Source organism: Meira miltonrushii (assembly GCF_003144205.1).
Source record: "Meira miltonrushii strain MCA 3882 unplaced genomic scaffold FA14scaffold_3, whole genome shotgun sequence".
NCBI lineage: Eukaryota > Fungi > Basidiomycota > Exobasidiomycetes > Exobasidiales > Brachybasidiaceae > Meira > Meira miltonrushii.
Window position 1 is genome coordinate 1312239 of NW_020289945.1, and position 15637 is coordinate 1327875.

The 15637-nt window shown below is 42.9% G+C and overlaps 7 protein-coding genes across 7 annotated transcripts; 3 read left to right on the plus strand and 4 right to left on the minus strand.

The window, feature by feature from the left end:
• Window positions 1-391: 391 nt before the first annotated feature.
• Window positions 392-2740, minus strand: FA14DRAFT_136026 (uncharacterized protein). Its single transcript, XM_025497015.1, has one exon. The coding sequence runs from the start codon at window positions 2364-2366 to the stop codon at window positions 501-503; it is 1866 nt and encodes a 621-aa protein (XP_025353991.1). The 5' UTR covers window positions 2367-2740; the 3' UTR covers window positions 392-500.
• A 278-nt stretch (window positions 2741-3018) lies between these two features.
• FA14DRAFT_161419 (uncharacterized protein) lies at window positions 3019-4127 on the plus strand. Its single transcript, XM_025499112.1, has one exon. The coding sequence runs from the start codon at window positions 3107-3109 to the stop codon at window positions 4046-4048; it is 942 nt and encodes a 313-aa protein (XP_025353992.1). The 5' UTR covers window positions 3019-3106; the 3' UTR covers window positions 4049-4127.
• A 49-nt stretch (window positions 4128-4176) lies between these two features.
• Window positions 4177-4747, minus strand: FA14DRAFT_180327 (uncharacterized protein; the record flags this gene model as incomplete). Its single annotated transcript, XM_025500993.1, has 2 exons — window positions 4177-4289; window positions 4348-4747. 2 exons carry the CDS (start codon window positions 4745-4747, stop codon window positions 4177-4179), a joined length of 513 nt encoding a protein of 170 aa, XP_025353993.1.
• Window positions 4748-4975: 228 nt separating this feature from the next.
• FA14DRAFT_173461 (uncharacterized protein) lies at window positions 4976-5623 on the plus strand (the record flags this gene model as incomplete). Its single annotated transcript, XM_025500483.1, has 1 exon — window positions 4976-5623. One exon carries the CDS (start codon window positions 4976-4978, stop codon window positions 5621-5623), a length of 648 nt encoding a protein of 215 aa, XP_025353994.1.
• A 689-nt stretch (window positions 5624-6312) lies between these two features.
• On the minus strand, window positions 6313-8031 carry FA14DRAFT_125177 (MFS general substrate transporter; the record flags this gene model as incomplete). The annotated part of the gene is made up of 1 exon (XM_025496687.1): window positions 6313-8031. A coding segment is annotated over one exon (1719 nt), but the record flags the coding sequence as incomplete, so codon positions are not given.
• A 2029-nt stretch (window positions 8032-10060) lies between these two features.
• On the plus strand, window positions 10061-11792 carry FA14DRAFT_161420 (uncharacterized protein). Its single transcript, XM_025499113.1, has one exon. It carries the CDS (start codon window positions 10427-10429, stop codon window positions 11450-11452), a length of 1026 nt encoding a protein of 341 aa, XP_025353996.1. The 5' UTR covers window positions 10061-10426; the 3' UTR covers window positions 11453-11792.
• On the minus strand, window positions 11579-15063 carry FA14DRAFT_185316 (uncharacterized protein). The gene is made up of 2 exons (XM_025501448.1): window positions 14279-15063; window positions 11579-14212 (listed from the first exon to the last, which is right to left on the minus strand). The coding sequence occupies exons 1-2, from the start codon at window positions 14971-14973 to the stop codon at window positions 11704-11706; spliced, it is 3204 nt and encodes a 1067-aa protein (XP_025353997.1). The 5' UTR covers window positions 14974-15063; the 3' UTR covers window positions 11579-11703.
• Between the last annotated feature and the right edge of the window lie 574 nt (window positions 15064-15637).

A 15637-nucleotide genomic window follows, 5' to 3' on the forward strand; every position in this document is an offset into this window, starting at 1 on the left:
GTGCTGCAAACATGACCATGATTGAATGTGTGTGTGTGCTGGTTTTCGATATGATGGTCAAGATTAAAATCCATTCTTCCAGAGCATCTCAATTCCTCTGGCGCGCTGATATTTGACCCGCTAGCATCTACGGTGTCGTGCTCCTGGCTCCCTGGGCTATACATACATCTTCTACCCAAGCAGGCAAGCAACCAATCGTTAAAGTCAATAAAAATTGGCGCATATTCCGACAACCGTACGCCCATTTCGCGCGTTTTGGGTCTGATCCGGTGACACTCGGCGTATTCAGGATTAAGACTCTTGTTGAACACGTGACTAAAACAGCCTTGTCAAAAGTCAATTCTTCCTCAATTCTATCATTGTCATACCACACAATTCAGCATATCATATTAAGATCAATTGCAGTTTATTTATCAAAGAGAGGGGGGTATCGAAACATAAAGGAAAGTGGTGAATACATACAACCAACAAGCGAGAATTTTAGCAAGCACTAAATCTGTTCATTTCTGTGTTACCTTGCTAGAAAGACGCATAATCTTTTCCCATTCTTTCGTGTGCAAGTGTTTATGATGTTCTTTTTCGATTTGCCATTTAGGTGCAGGTGCACGGGTAGGGAATGATTTTGTGATTCCGTTACCTTTTTCGGTTTCGATACGTAAATCAAACTCCAATTCACCCGATTGTTCCAGATAATCAACCGCACACCAATTACGTGCGCCCATAATGTATTTATCTTTATGAGGTTTACCCTGTAAATCCGTATCGAATAATGGAACCATCGTTTCTTTTGTTCCGATGTAGAACAAACTTCTATGCTTCTTTGCGGCCAATTTGTTCAACATCGAAATCACAGCCGGAGGTGGTGGAGAGTTGACGATTGCAGATGTAATGACGGCCATCATGTACTTGGGATCCAAGCTAGGATCATGTTGGTGATATCCAAAGAACAGACCAACACCACATGCATGAACATCTCCACTGATGAAACTACTTCTAACATGCTTCTCCAATGAAATTTCTTGAATTCTTTCAACCAACCAATTACGTTCTCGTTTGTGTGGAACGGCACACCAATGATCGTTGAGATCGTCCAAGAGTTCCACTTGACCGTTGAACTTGTTTGTGAAGCCAGGTGAGAGACCTTTAGCAAGCAAAACAATTGGGTTGAAAGAGGATGACAAGGTACGTTCCAAGAACACCATTCTTGGGTATGCTAGTGGAACACCCAACAAAATGACCAAGTGCTCAACGCCTTGTGGCATCTTGCGAACCCTGTCAAAGATCTTTTGGTAGCTTTCTTTTGAACAAATTTGATGCACTTTACGTTCAGCACGGCAATCGATCAACAATAATTGTTGCTTTGGTCCGAAGTATGTCAAGAAGCTCATATGAGGATATTGCACGTAAGCTGCTTGTCTACCAATGATGATACTCTTGACGGGGTGTTTTCCAGGCTCGTCAGAGATGCCATCGACGTCAGGATTGATAAATTGTTGGAAAAGGTAATAGAACTTGAATCCAACGCGACCGACGTTGTTAAACACGGGAGCTTCCATCAAGTCATCCGGATATGTACCGAAACCATCGATCAAGTCGTGGTCATCCAGCATGTTCACCATAGGGACTTGTGCAATTGTACGTGAGAAACTACCTCCGCCAAACCATTCACAGTAATGGTGGAAGAAGTATCTTTCCATGCATACCTTGATATCTTCAGTCAACTCCATCTTCATACGTTTCTTGGGATCTTCGCAATCTACCCAAGGCTTCATCTCTGGTTCGCCAGTCAATTTATCACAATAAATTTGATCTCCTCCTCCAACGACTGCATGGAATGGCTTCTTTTCATGCTCTTTCAAGCAATCGTTCCATAATGGATCAGGTCCGTTCCATTCAGCTGGATCCAAGCTGGCAGAGAAACCATTACAGCTATGTCCGATCCAACGGAAGTTTTGCTGTTTGGCAGGAACGAAGAAGTGGAATCCGGTTGCATCCTTTACTGCATTAGATGTGCTATCAGGATGGGCTTGACCATCAATGCTGTAGGCTACAATTTGTTCGTGATCGGCCATTGGAATTTCCAGTTTGAAACGCCAGAAGCTGAAACTTCCTTCCTTTCCGGTGTAGGTGTAAATCTTTGTCGATCCACTTGATTTGTGTGAGCTATCGGAAGTGACTGCAGGAGTAGCGTTTACAGCGTCTGCAGCCTTTGAAGGAGCAGGTGACCATTTGTATTGCAAAGAAGGTTGAGAGCTATAATCGCTATTTTCGTCAGCAGTCACAATCAGTGCGAAAGCGTGGTAGATGTCATTTTCTACTGTATCATAGCGAAGCATAGGCCCGCATTTTACGTTGAGGGTAGTCATTGTAGCAGGATATGCGTAGGTATATTGTAATGGATAGGATGTTAGTGGTGTTGAGGTGAAGATTTTTGATTACAAAAAGAAGGAATTCTATTCAGCCCTGTAAGAACCCGTCGGAAGCGGAGGAAAGGTGCATAAAGGGGGAGTGTTCTAGGAAGAAGACACTTGATGCTCTGCAATTATCCCTGCATTTGAGGTTTGAGAGCTCAACACCGCTTTTGAGTGTAGCCAATGAATTTTCTTCTAACTTCAATTGGTTAAAAATCCAAAGTTGATTGGCCTCTCTACGCTTAAAGTTGTGGAGGGTAAAGGTGCAGCAAAAGGCCCTGCCAAGAGATTTAAAGGCGGCAGAATGCAGACTGGTGTATCGCTGCAATAGAAAAAGCCATCTTTTTTTTTTCTAACACTTACGCTAAAAACAACCGCCTTTATACCCGTTTAATTAATCAGCCATTGTATTTTTTTAGCGTAAAAGATGCACAACCAACAATTTCCCGATGTGTTTGGACAGTTCAGCTTGATTGCCCTTTTGAGAAGAAGAACGATTCCGACTTACCAATATTGCTTGACAGAGAAAGCTGTGCGATGCTAGCAACGCTAAAAAGGATGCTGCTGTTAATTATAAAAAGGGTGATTATCCAAAATGCATTGCGCACAGACAATAAGCGGGACAGGAATGAATTGCGGACAAAGTATTGTAACTGACTTTAACATTGTGATACCCTAATCCTCAAAAGAACAGAATGTCCAAACTCGTTTCATCACATGCTCAGACTACACAAGGTGATTTGTTATCACAATATGACTTTCAACTTTGTTCAAATGCAGAACGATTAAGGGAATCGTTGGATTTACGTATGAAAGTATTTCATAATGAACAAGGCTTTCCAGCTGATACAGAAGTGGATGAATATGATCCTATTTCAGCGCATTTCTTGGTCATCAGAAGAAACGAACAAAAGACAGTTGCAACGGTTCGATTGACACCTTATCCAAGAAAAGAATGGCTAGGGTACAAAGAAGAAGAAGAACAAGGATATGTACAAGAACAAGATGCAACAAGTGTTGTCACTTCTGGAGGAGGTCCTGGTGGCACCAGTGGTGGCTTGCCCATGTCAACTGGACCAACAGAAAGCAATATACCCGAATCAAAGACAAATATCGCCCCGCCTGAAGCAAGTGATGATGCGATTGCAAAAGCTGAATATCCGCTGGGAAGACCGTTGTCAATCGCGCAGCTAAGTGGAAGATTTAATAAATCAGCCCATGGAACAGGCCGAATTGATGAGGAACATGGTGCACCACAAGTACGAGGTGCAAAATTGAGCAGATTGGCTGTTTTAAAATCAGAACGTGGAAAAGGTTTGGGAGCATTGGTAATGCATCAAGTCGAAGGATGGCTCATTGCCCAATACCTAAGAGGCGAAGAGATCATCAATATGGACGATAAAACCAAAACACCTTCTCCACCACCTCCATTCGTTGTGGTCGTCAGTAGTCAGCAACATGCTATTCCATTTTATGAAAAGTTGGGCTATTCGGTTTATGGAGATACATACGACGAGGAAGGCGCTCCCCATAATTGGTGCGTTAAGACTTTGGTCGATTCGAGAACGGAAAAGAGGCAACCTAAAGTGCAAGAAACAATAAGTTCTACAGATGAATCGGCACTGATAACAGATTAGCATGTCATGATATAAAACTTACAACTTTGATGAAATACGGAAAATGTACTCTTGAGCGGTGTGAAAAAAGCATGAGTCGGGTATGAATGTTTATAAATACAAATTGAGTGATCGCTCTAGCAAGAGCTCTATGGTTGAAGCAATGCTACAGCAGGCCCGGGTAGAATTGTGTTTGGAGTCCATAGCCATTCTAAGCCAAAGAATGCCCTTGTCCAGCCTAGACGTTGGTAGCGGGAGAATACTGTAAGGGAACGAAGGTCAATAACAGCACAATTGGAGAGATGAACACTGATACTCACGCCAATAGCTCGTCTTTCTACCCAACCACTTGCCAAAGAATGGCAAGACCATCACTTGTAATGCCAGGTTCAGCTGTCCGATACTCTCTTCCCATTCTTCCTGTGCCAATCTTGCTTCTTCTTCTGAGTCATATGTCGTTACACTGAGAGCATCATCATCACTACTATATCCATTCCTCCTTCTCCTTTCGTTTGCCCTTCTCCTTCGATTTCCCCTTCTATGCTTTTGTTCATCATCATCGTCCACATCATCATCTCCTCCTGCATAGCTATGTGCTCTGATGAGATGTGCATATGGCTGTCTTTGCAGGTGTTGTTGGAGTAAACTTGATCTCTGTACTGGATCAGCCATTCTTTCGTCCAAGTAGCCACCTGGCATACCATCCTGTGAAGTTGACATGATGAGCGATGTTCGTGATGGATAACGATGAAAGGGGATCAAACGTGCGCTAAAATGCAATGAGTGTATGCAATGATGCTTTCGTGGCCTAAGCGGTGCCAGTGCTTTAATCCGATAAAAGCAATTCCGTGCGTTTGTAGGCGCGCGCAAAACCACCTTTAATCGAATTGAATCCTTTTTGCGCGACAACGATCCATCCGGTTACAAGAAACATATTGCCAAAACAAAATGGCACGAAACAAAAGACCAGATGATGATCCCAAATCAAGGCGAGGAATCCCAATGAGTACAAAGATTGCAATTTGTCAAGAATACGAGAAGAATCCATTTTTGAAATTACATGAATTATGTGCTAAATTCAATGTCAAAAGCAAGAGTACAATTGGAAAGATTATTAAAGATAAAGAAGATTTTTTGATTTTAGCTCTAACAAATTCAAACAAAGATGCAAAACGTCAAATCACATTACCTTTTCCTGTTTTGGAAGAACGTATGGTCGATTGGTTTGAAGATTATCGTGAACATCGTAGTACAGATGAACGTTTGACCGACAAGATGATCGGTGAACAAGCACAAAAGATTGCAAATGAATTACGTTATACAAACTTTAGTGCTTCCATGGGTTGGGTATACAACTTCAAAAAGAGACATGGTATTCAACTAAAAGAATTTCAACCGCCGTCTGAACCACCTTCAGGCGCTTTTGACCATCGGAAAGCTCAGGAAAATTTGGAAAAGATTAGTGTCTTCATTCATGACACTGCAAGGAATCTGGAAAGGGCGAGAAAAGCGTTAGAAGAACTGGCATCTATGCACAAGAATGCCATAGATGCCATGACGATCCAGACTCAAGCAGGGCAAAGCAGCAACTCATAACTGCATTCTCTCAGGCTCAGATTTGTATTTTATACCAGCACATAAGTGTAATGATTGAGATAATATTGTACAAATACAAAATGAATACACGATGATGGCTACAATGTATGATAGTGACACAATTGCTGGAAAATGTGCGAATTCTTTACTTAATTGCTTGTAAATGGCGTCATAGGTGAAGGCAAGGGAGACAGGCTTCCAGCGGAAGATCTTGATGGTGGTGTTGGAGGGTGCAAAGGTGCTTCGTACGGTGCTTCATCAACTACCAAAATAGGTGCAGGCGAATTTGATTCGGAAAATACGGGAGAAGGTGTACCATGATCAACCACAAGTGTTGGCGTTGGAATGTGCTTGTTTTCACCACTCTCGTTCTCCACAATGACGGAACCACCGATGGATGAATTACGCAAAGCACCCCATGCATTAGACCATTTCGATGAATGCGCTCTTTTGTTCGTCAAATTAGATGCTTGAGAGGATGAAGAAGTGGAGGCCAGGATGGGCATATTTGTCGTCTTGAGATCGGTAGGCGAATCTGGCATGGCTTTCTTTGGTAGCCTTCTGACCAATTTGCGTCCTAGAGCATTTTCCATACGTTCAAATAGGCTATCACCAAACAGTCTGCCGCTTTGAGTGACCAGTTTACTCGGTTTAATAGCTCCACTATAGGCCATATCATCCTCTCCAATAGCCTCCTCCGCGCTCAATGAGTCATTCAAACGAAGGTTCTCCGTGTACAGGATTGGCAGTAAACTCACTGCGCTGATCAATGTAGCAACGATCATCATCACACGCCATGTTGATGAGTAGGCATTGACTACCGCTGTCCTTGTATTAGATCCCAATCCATGGCTCTCAATCCAAGTCAAAGGTTCGGCAAAAATTGTTGGCAATTCGTTCATATGTCCTGTTGGTCCCAGATTTCTGGCCAACTTTCCTGGCAATAAGCCCGTCCACAGAGCACCTGAAACAGCAGCTCCGATTGCGTTTCCGATGCATGGGAAGATGTTCAAAGCGGCAATCGATTGAGCAACATACGCTGGAACGACGGACACTTGAACGGCTGCTTGAATTACCGCAATCGTCAAAGCACCACCCAATCCAATCACCACTTGAGATGCTGCCAGCTCAAAATTTGAGTCTGCCGTGCCTTTATAACCGATCATCATTCCCAAACCAGCAGTGAAAACGATAACGCCCACAATGGTGAAAATCTTGAATCGTCTTGAATGTCTTACCATCATGGCAATCGGTAACGATGCTGCTGCAACAGTGAAACTGTAAATCACTGAAAAGTTTTGTTGAGCTCGATTTGATACACCATGCACAACGTACAGATAAGTCGGGAAATAAGCCAACATCAAAGCATGCGATGCCCATAATCCTGTCAAACCTAAAGCACCTCCCCAGAACGTACGATTTTGCAGCAATACTCGTGGTATGAGCGCATTCTTTGCAATCTTTAACTCCCACACGCCAAACAATCCTAATGCTACCACACCGGAACAAATCATTCCAATGATCCTTGGTGTCTCCCATTGATTCGGTGCAGAGGCTGCTAGAGTGAGCGGGATCAGAGTCAGACAGAGCGCAGCAACCAGTAACAGTAAACCAAGAACATCAGATGTCTGCCAAACGTGCTTGATCATCAGCAAACCATACGTCAAAGACGATTCAGTCTGCTGTAAGCTAGCCCTTCGAGCGTTTTGCGAGGCAGATTGAATGTTTGATCGATTAGCTGCGACGTTGTTTGCCCGAGTCTTGTGTTGAGAATGTCCCAAGATTGCAATAACAGGAAGAAGCGCTGCTGGTCCAAGGATGGCAAACATGCCAATACCCCATCTCCACCTAGGTAAGATTGCCGAATAGATGTCACTACTTATGAAGCTGAATACCAAGAATGGCATTTGTGGAACGATTTGAAAGAATAGTCGATTGCGCGAACTTGTCATATCGGCCAAAACAGTTGCTTGTAAACATATCAGTCCATTCGCTCCAGATTCGTACAACACCACTCCTCCAATATATGCAGGAATTGTCGTACTTCCTGCCATTGCAGCATGACCAGCAGCATACAATAAGAGACCAAGTGTAAAAGCTTGGGCACGACCTCCTAAATCAGCAATGGTTGCGAACGGCAATGCTGCTACAGCTGCCACCACAGATCGTATCACATTCACTTCGGCTAGCGAAGAGTGATGAGAGAAAGAATTTGTGGCAATGGTCTGATAAGAGTAAGTCGTCAGTCGATCGAGTGAAAGTACCGCTCCCCACGCCACTATGAACATGAACAGCATTGCCAATGACCTATCTGAAAGGTGAGCGGCGAATTGTTCAATCGTTTCTGATGCTATTCCACTTATCGTTGTCGGCACCTCTCTTGTGGAAGGGAGAGGCGCTTTCTCCATCGCATCAACACCTGCATCGTTCAATTCACGAGACGGTCGCCTTGACCTTCTACCTCTTGGTGGCGCAGAAGCCGGTCTCTGTATTCCGCTAGACATGGAAGATTCCAATGTACTTCCAAATTCCGTCGCTGTTGTCGTTGTGACGGGTGTAACAGCGCCATTCAACATCTCTGTTACCGCCTTTATTTCATCTTGCGCTCTCTTTTTTCCAAATGGTGTTGTCAATGGTGAACTTGCTGCAGGAGTTGGAGTTGTAGCACGAGATAGAGTTGGTAGCATTGGTGGCGTACCCGGAGGTGTTGTTAGAGAAGTAAGTGAAAGAGACCAATCGTTTTGTGTCATCGCTCTACTTGCTGGTCTTCTACTTGCGATCGTTGGAATACTGCCTGATTGCATCGGAGGTGAATCGTTCATTTGACCAGATCTTCTTCTCAAGAATGCAGAAGTTGGTTCTGGTGGTGCCATTGGACCGTTACTGGGTCCGGGAATTGCGTTTCCCGAACTCATGATTGTGATCAAGACCGCGGTGAGAAGGGTGCCTGCTCAGAGTTAGATCAAGATTGTATCGTGTTCAGAGTGTCATAATCGGAGATGATCTTCTTCTTTGAGTGATTGTTTCTTGCTAATGACCTTTGGATGGATGGATAAGAGTAAGCAGCAAGGATTGAATGAGCATACATTTGCCCTATCAACAAGCAGCAGCAGCAGGAACGATTGATCCTTAAAAGGATGCACTTAGACGATAAACGCCGGTAGATTTGCGTATTGCTGCTTAGAGATAGAGAGAGGAAGGATAGCGGCAGTGACACAATAAGAAGGGTAAAAAGAAGTTTATACAAGGAGGAGAAAAAGTAGATTAAAACAGAAAGAGACTGATGAATTGCGTGCATATAAAAAGAGGAAATAATTAACACTGTATACAAACGTGGAGTTCGGTAAGTTAAGACAGACCGGAGAGAGACAGACAGACAAGCAGGCAAGAGAACAGTCAGTATACGCGTGTGTACAGCCATTACAATTCGGGGTCCTTCTGCTTCTGGCTTTAAACGGAAAGACGTCTTTTTTTTTTTCCCTTTAAGGCGGGGCGCCGGTGTAAAGGCAGACCCGCAAAAACGAATGTAAAGAAATGAAACACGACTTCCAAGTTAAACAAAAAGATCGATCGAAAGGGATCTGAAATTGAATTGAAATAAAAGGTAATAAAACAGTGTTCAATGCACGTCGAATCTGCATGCAAGACGCAAAACAGAAAGTACTTTTCATTAGTCTACCATCCTCCGCCGATTGATAGGGACATGCAACATTAAAATAGAAACCTTCAACACTAATGCAACGTTGTATTTTAGGTTACAGATGTCACCTTTTCAAATATCCCGACGGTTCGATGGAACAAGATTGCAAGAACCGTTGGTAAGAGTTGATGATGAGATAGAGATTGAAACATTCGTGAGCCGTGTTTATAGAACCCCTAATTGAGTGCTTTGGCTTGTTGTATAGTTATGTATTCAGGACAAAAAAGAAACAAAGTTTGTGGCTTTTGTAACAATCCGACTAGCGAAATAAGAAGCACGTGAGTGTTAATGTATTTTAGGGTCGCTAAAGGTGAATGATAATGCCGTGTGAAGTAATTCCGTATCTCGCAAAGTTAATCAGTCGTAACTTAGAAGAATTGAAATATGATCACTGGCAAGGAGATGAAGAAAGAAGTAGCTACATGATCGCATAATTGTTATAGGTGAAGAAAATAACGGTACCGAGATTCGGCGTTGATGAAAGGCTTATGTAAGAAAGAGAAAGACTAGAAAATATGAGGGCATATTATGTAAGCTTTGTCTATGACAAGGGTAGAATTCGTCAGGCGTGACAGCTTTCTTGTGCACACGCCTTCATGCATCGGACATGCGCGAACCATGATGCTGAATGCTTAAACAGCCGCACACAAATGGGATACAAAGCAGCATTGTAACTTTGAATAAAGAAACAATCGAATTTGAATTACATATCCTTCAATTCCATACATTGAGGCTGACTGATTGAGCCTGATTGTATGCATTTCGCATTCCATATTATGCTATGGGAAAGACAAAGTTAGCGTCACCTCTAAAGCTTTTCCAATGCAACCATGTTCTATGAATAGCAATCTTGAATAGGCTTTTAGCCACAAATGTCCCAAAGTTGACTCAGTACTTCTTCGGTTTAAACAAGATGTTGTTTGTTATTGCTTAAGTAAGCGCCGGCGAATTTTCAATTACATAATCACAATTTTCTATCAGAAAAATTAAGTTTAATTTTTTATCAGCATATGCAAGAAAGCTTCTTAAAATTTACAGTGTTTCATGCTTCCCTATCCTTATCATCTTCACATTTGCTTATACGTCTTTTAGCAATCAGCAATATGGCAGAAGCAAAGTTGACAAAGAAGCAACGTAAGGCATTGGAATTCCGTGCAAAGGCTGGCAAGGGAGATGCTAAAACAGATGAAGAGGTAAAAGAAGCAAAGGTGGATGAACAGCAAGATATCGAAGCTGAACAGCCAAAAGACATAAAGGGAAAGCAAAAAGAGGCTGATGAGGCGGTGACAGATGATTCAGTGCCAGTCAAGCCAAAGGAAAAGAAAGTCAAGAAAGCAGAGTCTACCTCAGAAGCAGAAGGCAAACCATCCAAAACGCCAACTACACGTAAGAGAAAGCAAGCCGAAGATGTAGAAGCATCGTCAGATGGAAAAGCTACAAAGAAGAAATTTGATGAGGATGGAAATGTTGTGGAAACAACAGAGCAAGATACCAAGGAAGAGAAGGATACAAAGAGTGCTTCAGCCAACAACGATTCGAAGAGATATATTGTGTTCGTTGGGAATATGTCCTACAAGACCACAACGGAAGAAATCACAAAACATTTTGCTGATCATTGTGGAGAAAAGCCATCTGTAAGACTGTTAACGACAAAAGGAGATCCATCAAAGGCAAAAGAGCTGTCTAAGTCGAAACAGAAATCCATCGCAAAAGGCAAAGCATTGGACCCTGGAGCGCCACAATCGAAAGGATGTGCATTTGTTGAATTCAAACAACGTGATGCTATGCAAAAGGCATTGCAGTTCCACCATACAAAGCTACAAGGTAGAAGCATCAATGTTGAACTGACTGCAGGCGGAGGTGGAAAAGGAGCAGAAAGAAAGGAAAAGATTGCAAAGAAGAACAAAGGATTAGAAGAAGAGAGAAGGAAATTACACGAAAAGTACGTCAAAGATACAAACAAGAAATCTGGAGAGAAGGAAGGACAAACAGAAACAAAGAAGGAAGAAGAACCAAAGAGACCACAATGGGGACCAAATGCAGCTGCAAATGGCGGCAAGCCAAGACAAGCTACCAAAATACCACGTTGGGCCGCAACAGGAGCCAATGCGACACGATTACAAACATGATTATGATCAATTTTATTTATACGCTTTCATCAAGACAGAGAATACATGTACAGTACTTTTTTTACCAAGAGAATATGAACAGAACGAGTATACAGTAATGTACGGTGACTATAGAAGATATGGGAAAAAAGTGTATGCGACAAAGCGGCTCCAGAGCGACGATGCGGTAAGATGCTAAAGAAACACAGATGCACGAGGGGAAGACGGATTGCCTGCTTCTTGAAAGGAAGAGAATTGCCATATAACCCAGATCAATGGAATGGCATTTTGACATCATTTGAAAAGGTGCTTGAAGAAGTGCTGTTTGGGTTCATCGTTCCGCCTCCATTGTTTGCTGCCCAAGTAGCCGTACGTGTAGCAGCGAGATTTTCATTGCTGCCGTTACTGCTTCCTTCACCAGCATTGTTATGGAGAAGGGTATTTTGATGATCATAATGATAATGATGTTGAGAATGTTGAGTTTGGTTTGTATAATTTGTCATATTTGTTGCTTGATTACTATTTGCAGACGGGATTGCGCTTGAAGGTGCTGTTGAAGTATTGTTGTTGTTATAATCTTGTAACATTGCCTGCAAAGTAGCAGAAGTATCACTCAATAAAGCCAAATGCGAAGGTGGTGCACTTTGTGGTGGTGAAGGAGGAAATTGACCTCCGCTCACAGAAGAGGGAAATGAAGAAGGAAAAGAAGTGTCTGAACGTACCTCATTGATCGAATACGTTCGCGAACGTCTCATTCCACCGCCAACGACCGCTTGTGCTCCGTCATTTGTACTTTTTGGATTGATTTCGTTTGGTGAAGCAAGTTCGTTTGAATGACCAACAACGGCAGCATTCATTGCTGTTGTGAATGATGTAAACGTTGGAGGTGGCGGCGGTGGCATACTGTGAAAGATTGTCGGATAAGATGGAGGTTGAACAAAAGTCATGTTACCCGGCAAATGAGCTGCATGAGAAGTTGTTGAATAGATTGCTGCTGAATCAGAGAATGATCGTGCTCTTTGCGTTTCTTGAGCCTGCCAAGCTGCTACATCGGTCGATCGACCATCATCATTGCTAATACTCGTACCTGCCATGGACGCCTTTCTGTGTCCGTCATTGCCCCTTGAATATTGATCTGCCATGATTGCAGTATCTGAGTTCATCCTTTGAATGTTGATCGGATTGCCATCGTTTGCATTCCCTTTTGGCGAAATGATGCTGCGTGCAATCGCAGCAATGTCATCAAGAGAATCCACTTTTGAAGAATTAAAGAGTGATCCTGTACGATACGTCGTATCAAACGAAGTCATACACAACGGAAAGTCCCTTTTCTTCGCGTAATCATCGATCAATTTGATGGTAGATGTGATCTCTTGCATGGAAAGACCGGTATCAAAGACGTTCTCGCTTTGCTCGTTATGCACTTCACCCTCTGGGTTGCTTGTCACTTCTGCTGCATGTTGTTTGAGATGCGTAAAGATACGAGCCAATACTGTTGATGCACGATCAAAGAGAGATTGAATCAAGACACGTTCCTTTGGCGGTGCCAATTGATGGAAAACCAAACCATCTTCTTTGCAATCACGAATCATTCCGCCAGCAATATCCATGGCAGCACGGAATCTGTGAGCCAGCTCCTTCTGTTGTGCCGGTGAGTAAGCCATTTGAGGTGATTGTGATGTTGCAAAGGTGTTTGATTGGTTTGACGGTTCACAAAGACAGATTGCAAACAGATAAGCAGCACACAAGATTGACTTGTCCGTATATTTATCCGTCAAATGTGGATGCAAGGTTGCCGTCAAGGTTTGCTTGGTTTGGTGTAAAAGCTTTGCAGAAATGGCAGCATACATCGTTGACCCCGTATAATCTGCATTACCCGAACCGATTCCTTGATCATCTGTTGCCATATGGCCAGACGTATCATGATGTTCACCAAATTGCGAAAATGTTTGATTGTAGAAGACCGAACTTGAGGATGATGATTGTGTTGCATGTGCCGTACCATTGTTGATCAAAGTATGGATCATATTACAAACATGCGCCAAGACTGTCAACGTACGTGCGTTGGAAGTATGCATGTTCAAAGAAGTGAAGTTGGCACTGACATAATCAAGCTTGTAGATTGCATCAGCGCATAAGACTGTTGATGGAATCTTTGCTGCTGTGATGGCCGTGAACAGAACGGGTGGATCGGGACAGATGAATCTAGCCAAATCACCGTCAACCTGATCAACCTGAGACCAAATCCATAGCAATAATGCATGAGAGATCCAAAATACGTTGTTGATCGCTTGCTCTTCTACTTCTGTCATTCGGATTCCATTGATCTTGACTTCCAGTGCAGGATTGCGAGAGCGATCAGTTACCACACGAGCGATACAACGAACGCACAAGAGCAAAAAAGCAGTTGATTGTTTGACATGACCGTGGCAAAGGAGGCGAAAGCCGAGCAACAACAATGCTTGAGAAATCCAAAAACGTTCTGCTGGTACATTTTGATGAGAGTTGAACAGCTGTTTCCAAGCCAATTGAAGGAAGGAGGCAGAAGAAGGCAAATTGAAAGCCAATGGCGTGTTTGGCTTGATGCCAACCATTGGTAAGCCAAGTTCGATGCCTTCACTACACAACAGCCAGAGAAGACAGTAGTTTGATTGACCTTCGTGATGATCACGCATGAACGGTGTTTTTGGAACAATCAGAGCGACCAAAGGATGATGATTGAATGCCATCTCCAATAGATGCTCGACTTGATTGCTGCTAGGAGGACCGTGGATGCCAAACCTGTGATTTGGAAAGAAAGTGTGTGAGTACAACCATTGCTAGATCAAAGCAGAGAATGTCACCTACCATTGCTCTGCTTCTGGATTATCCAAGCCATCAATCACAGTCATGGAACGGTCAGTGATCAAACTTTGAACATAAGGCAAAGAAGTGTGATCGCCTAGACTGTTTTCATTGTTTACAGCGTTGAGCTTTGCCATTGTCAATTTGATCAGATCAAAAGTGATGACAGGCAATGCATCCACATACGTCAATGGAACAGAAAAAGGTGGCAAAGTGTTTGATCCATTGTTTGAACGTTGAATTGCATTATGAACTAAAGCTGATTGTTGAGTCATGGCAAAAAATGTACCAAACAAAAATGTCAATTCATCACCAACCAAATTACCTTCCATCGTTGGAGGAGGGATAGGCTGATGCTGCAAATGAGTTGGAATGCCTGAACGATCCAAATGTTCTGCACCACCATACTCGTGAAAGTTATGCGGTTCAAGACCATATTCCGTCGATCTAGGTAAACCAAAAGAAGGTGAATTCTTTTGTTGTTGTTGCTGTTGTTGTGAAGATGCAATACTTGCAGCCGCAGCAGCAGCAGCATAACGACCTTTGAATGCAACAGGTTCATAAACACATGGCTTTTCACGTTGACGACATGTTGTACAGCATGGCAAATCACCTGAACATCGCATCTTGCGTTGACGACAAAAAACGCAAGAGCGTCGCAATTCGGTGGGCTTCGGATTGCCCGTCAAGGCGTCCATTTTGATGAGATGTGTGAGGAGGATGTGATTGTGAAGAAATTTCCCTTGAAGAAGATAATAATTATGACGAGGAAGGGGAAAGAAAAGACGTGATGAAATGATGTTGGTTGTGTAAAAGGATCATATGGATGGATGGATGTAATTGTAAAAAATACTTTTTGTTTTTTTGTTTGAAGAGTGAACCTTATTTTTCTTGAGAGGCATTTCACCTTTTGTTAAACAATCAAGATGGATTGCACAGCCCTCCTTGTGTGGGGACATGAATTCTTTGCACTCACGGTCCAGTATGCATCATCAGAGCACCTTATTGCGACGATTGCTTTACTCGGTTTGCTCCCTTTTTTTTTCTTTCTTCATCACTTGTGTGCAATCGGTTGGGAAAGAGAAGCATGAATTAACGATCATGGGAAAATGAAGTTAAACATAAATCACATTCACTTTTTGTTTTGTCTTTTACGCCGTTACAACCCGCCGCCCTAACCGCGGCCGCCGCTTTTTAGCAATGTGATCAAAATTGTGCTGAGCAAGAAAAAAAAAAAAGCGCGGTTGCGTTGATTGTGATTGACAATTTGAAAGGCAATGACCGGAGGAAAGAAATGCCATGATGGTAATTTAGCCATTTAATTTTCTCCCATCACGCCACTTTCCCACAATGAAAGAAATC

Excerpts from the sequence above, each read along its gene's own strand:
- FA14DRAFT_161420 (XM_025499113.1), top strand. The coding sequence starts at position 10,427 with ATGGCAGAAGCAAAGTTGACAAAGAAGCAACGTAAGGCATTGGAATTC.
- FA14DRAFT_136026 (XM_025497015.1), bottom strand. The coding sequence starts at position 2,366 with ATGACTACCCTCAACGTAAAATGCGGGCCTATGCTTCGCTATGATACA.
- FA14DRAFT_185316 (XM_025501448.1), bottom strand. The coding sequence starts at position 14,973 with ATGGACGCCTTGACGGGCAATCCGAAGCCCACCGAATTGCGACGCTCT. Across the intron at positions 14,213-14,278 it reads AATCCAGAAGCAGAGCAATG|GTTTGGCATCCACGGTCCTC; the intron begins GTAGGTGACATT and ends TCCAAATCACAG.
- FA14DRAFT_161419 (XM_025499112.1), top strand. The coding sequence starts at position 3,107 with ATGTCCAAACTCGTTTCATCACATGCTCAGACTACACAAGGTGATTTG.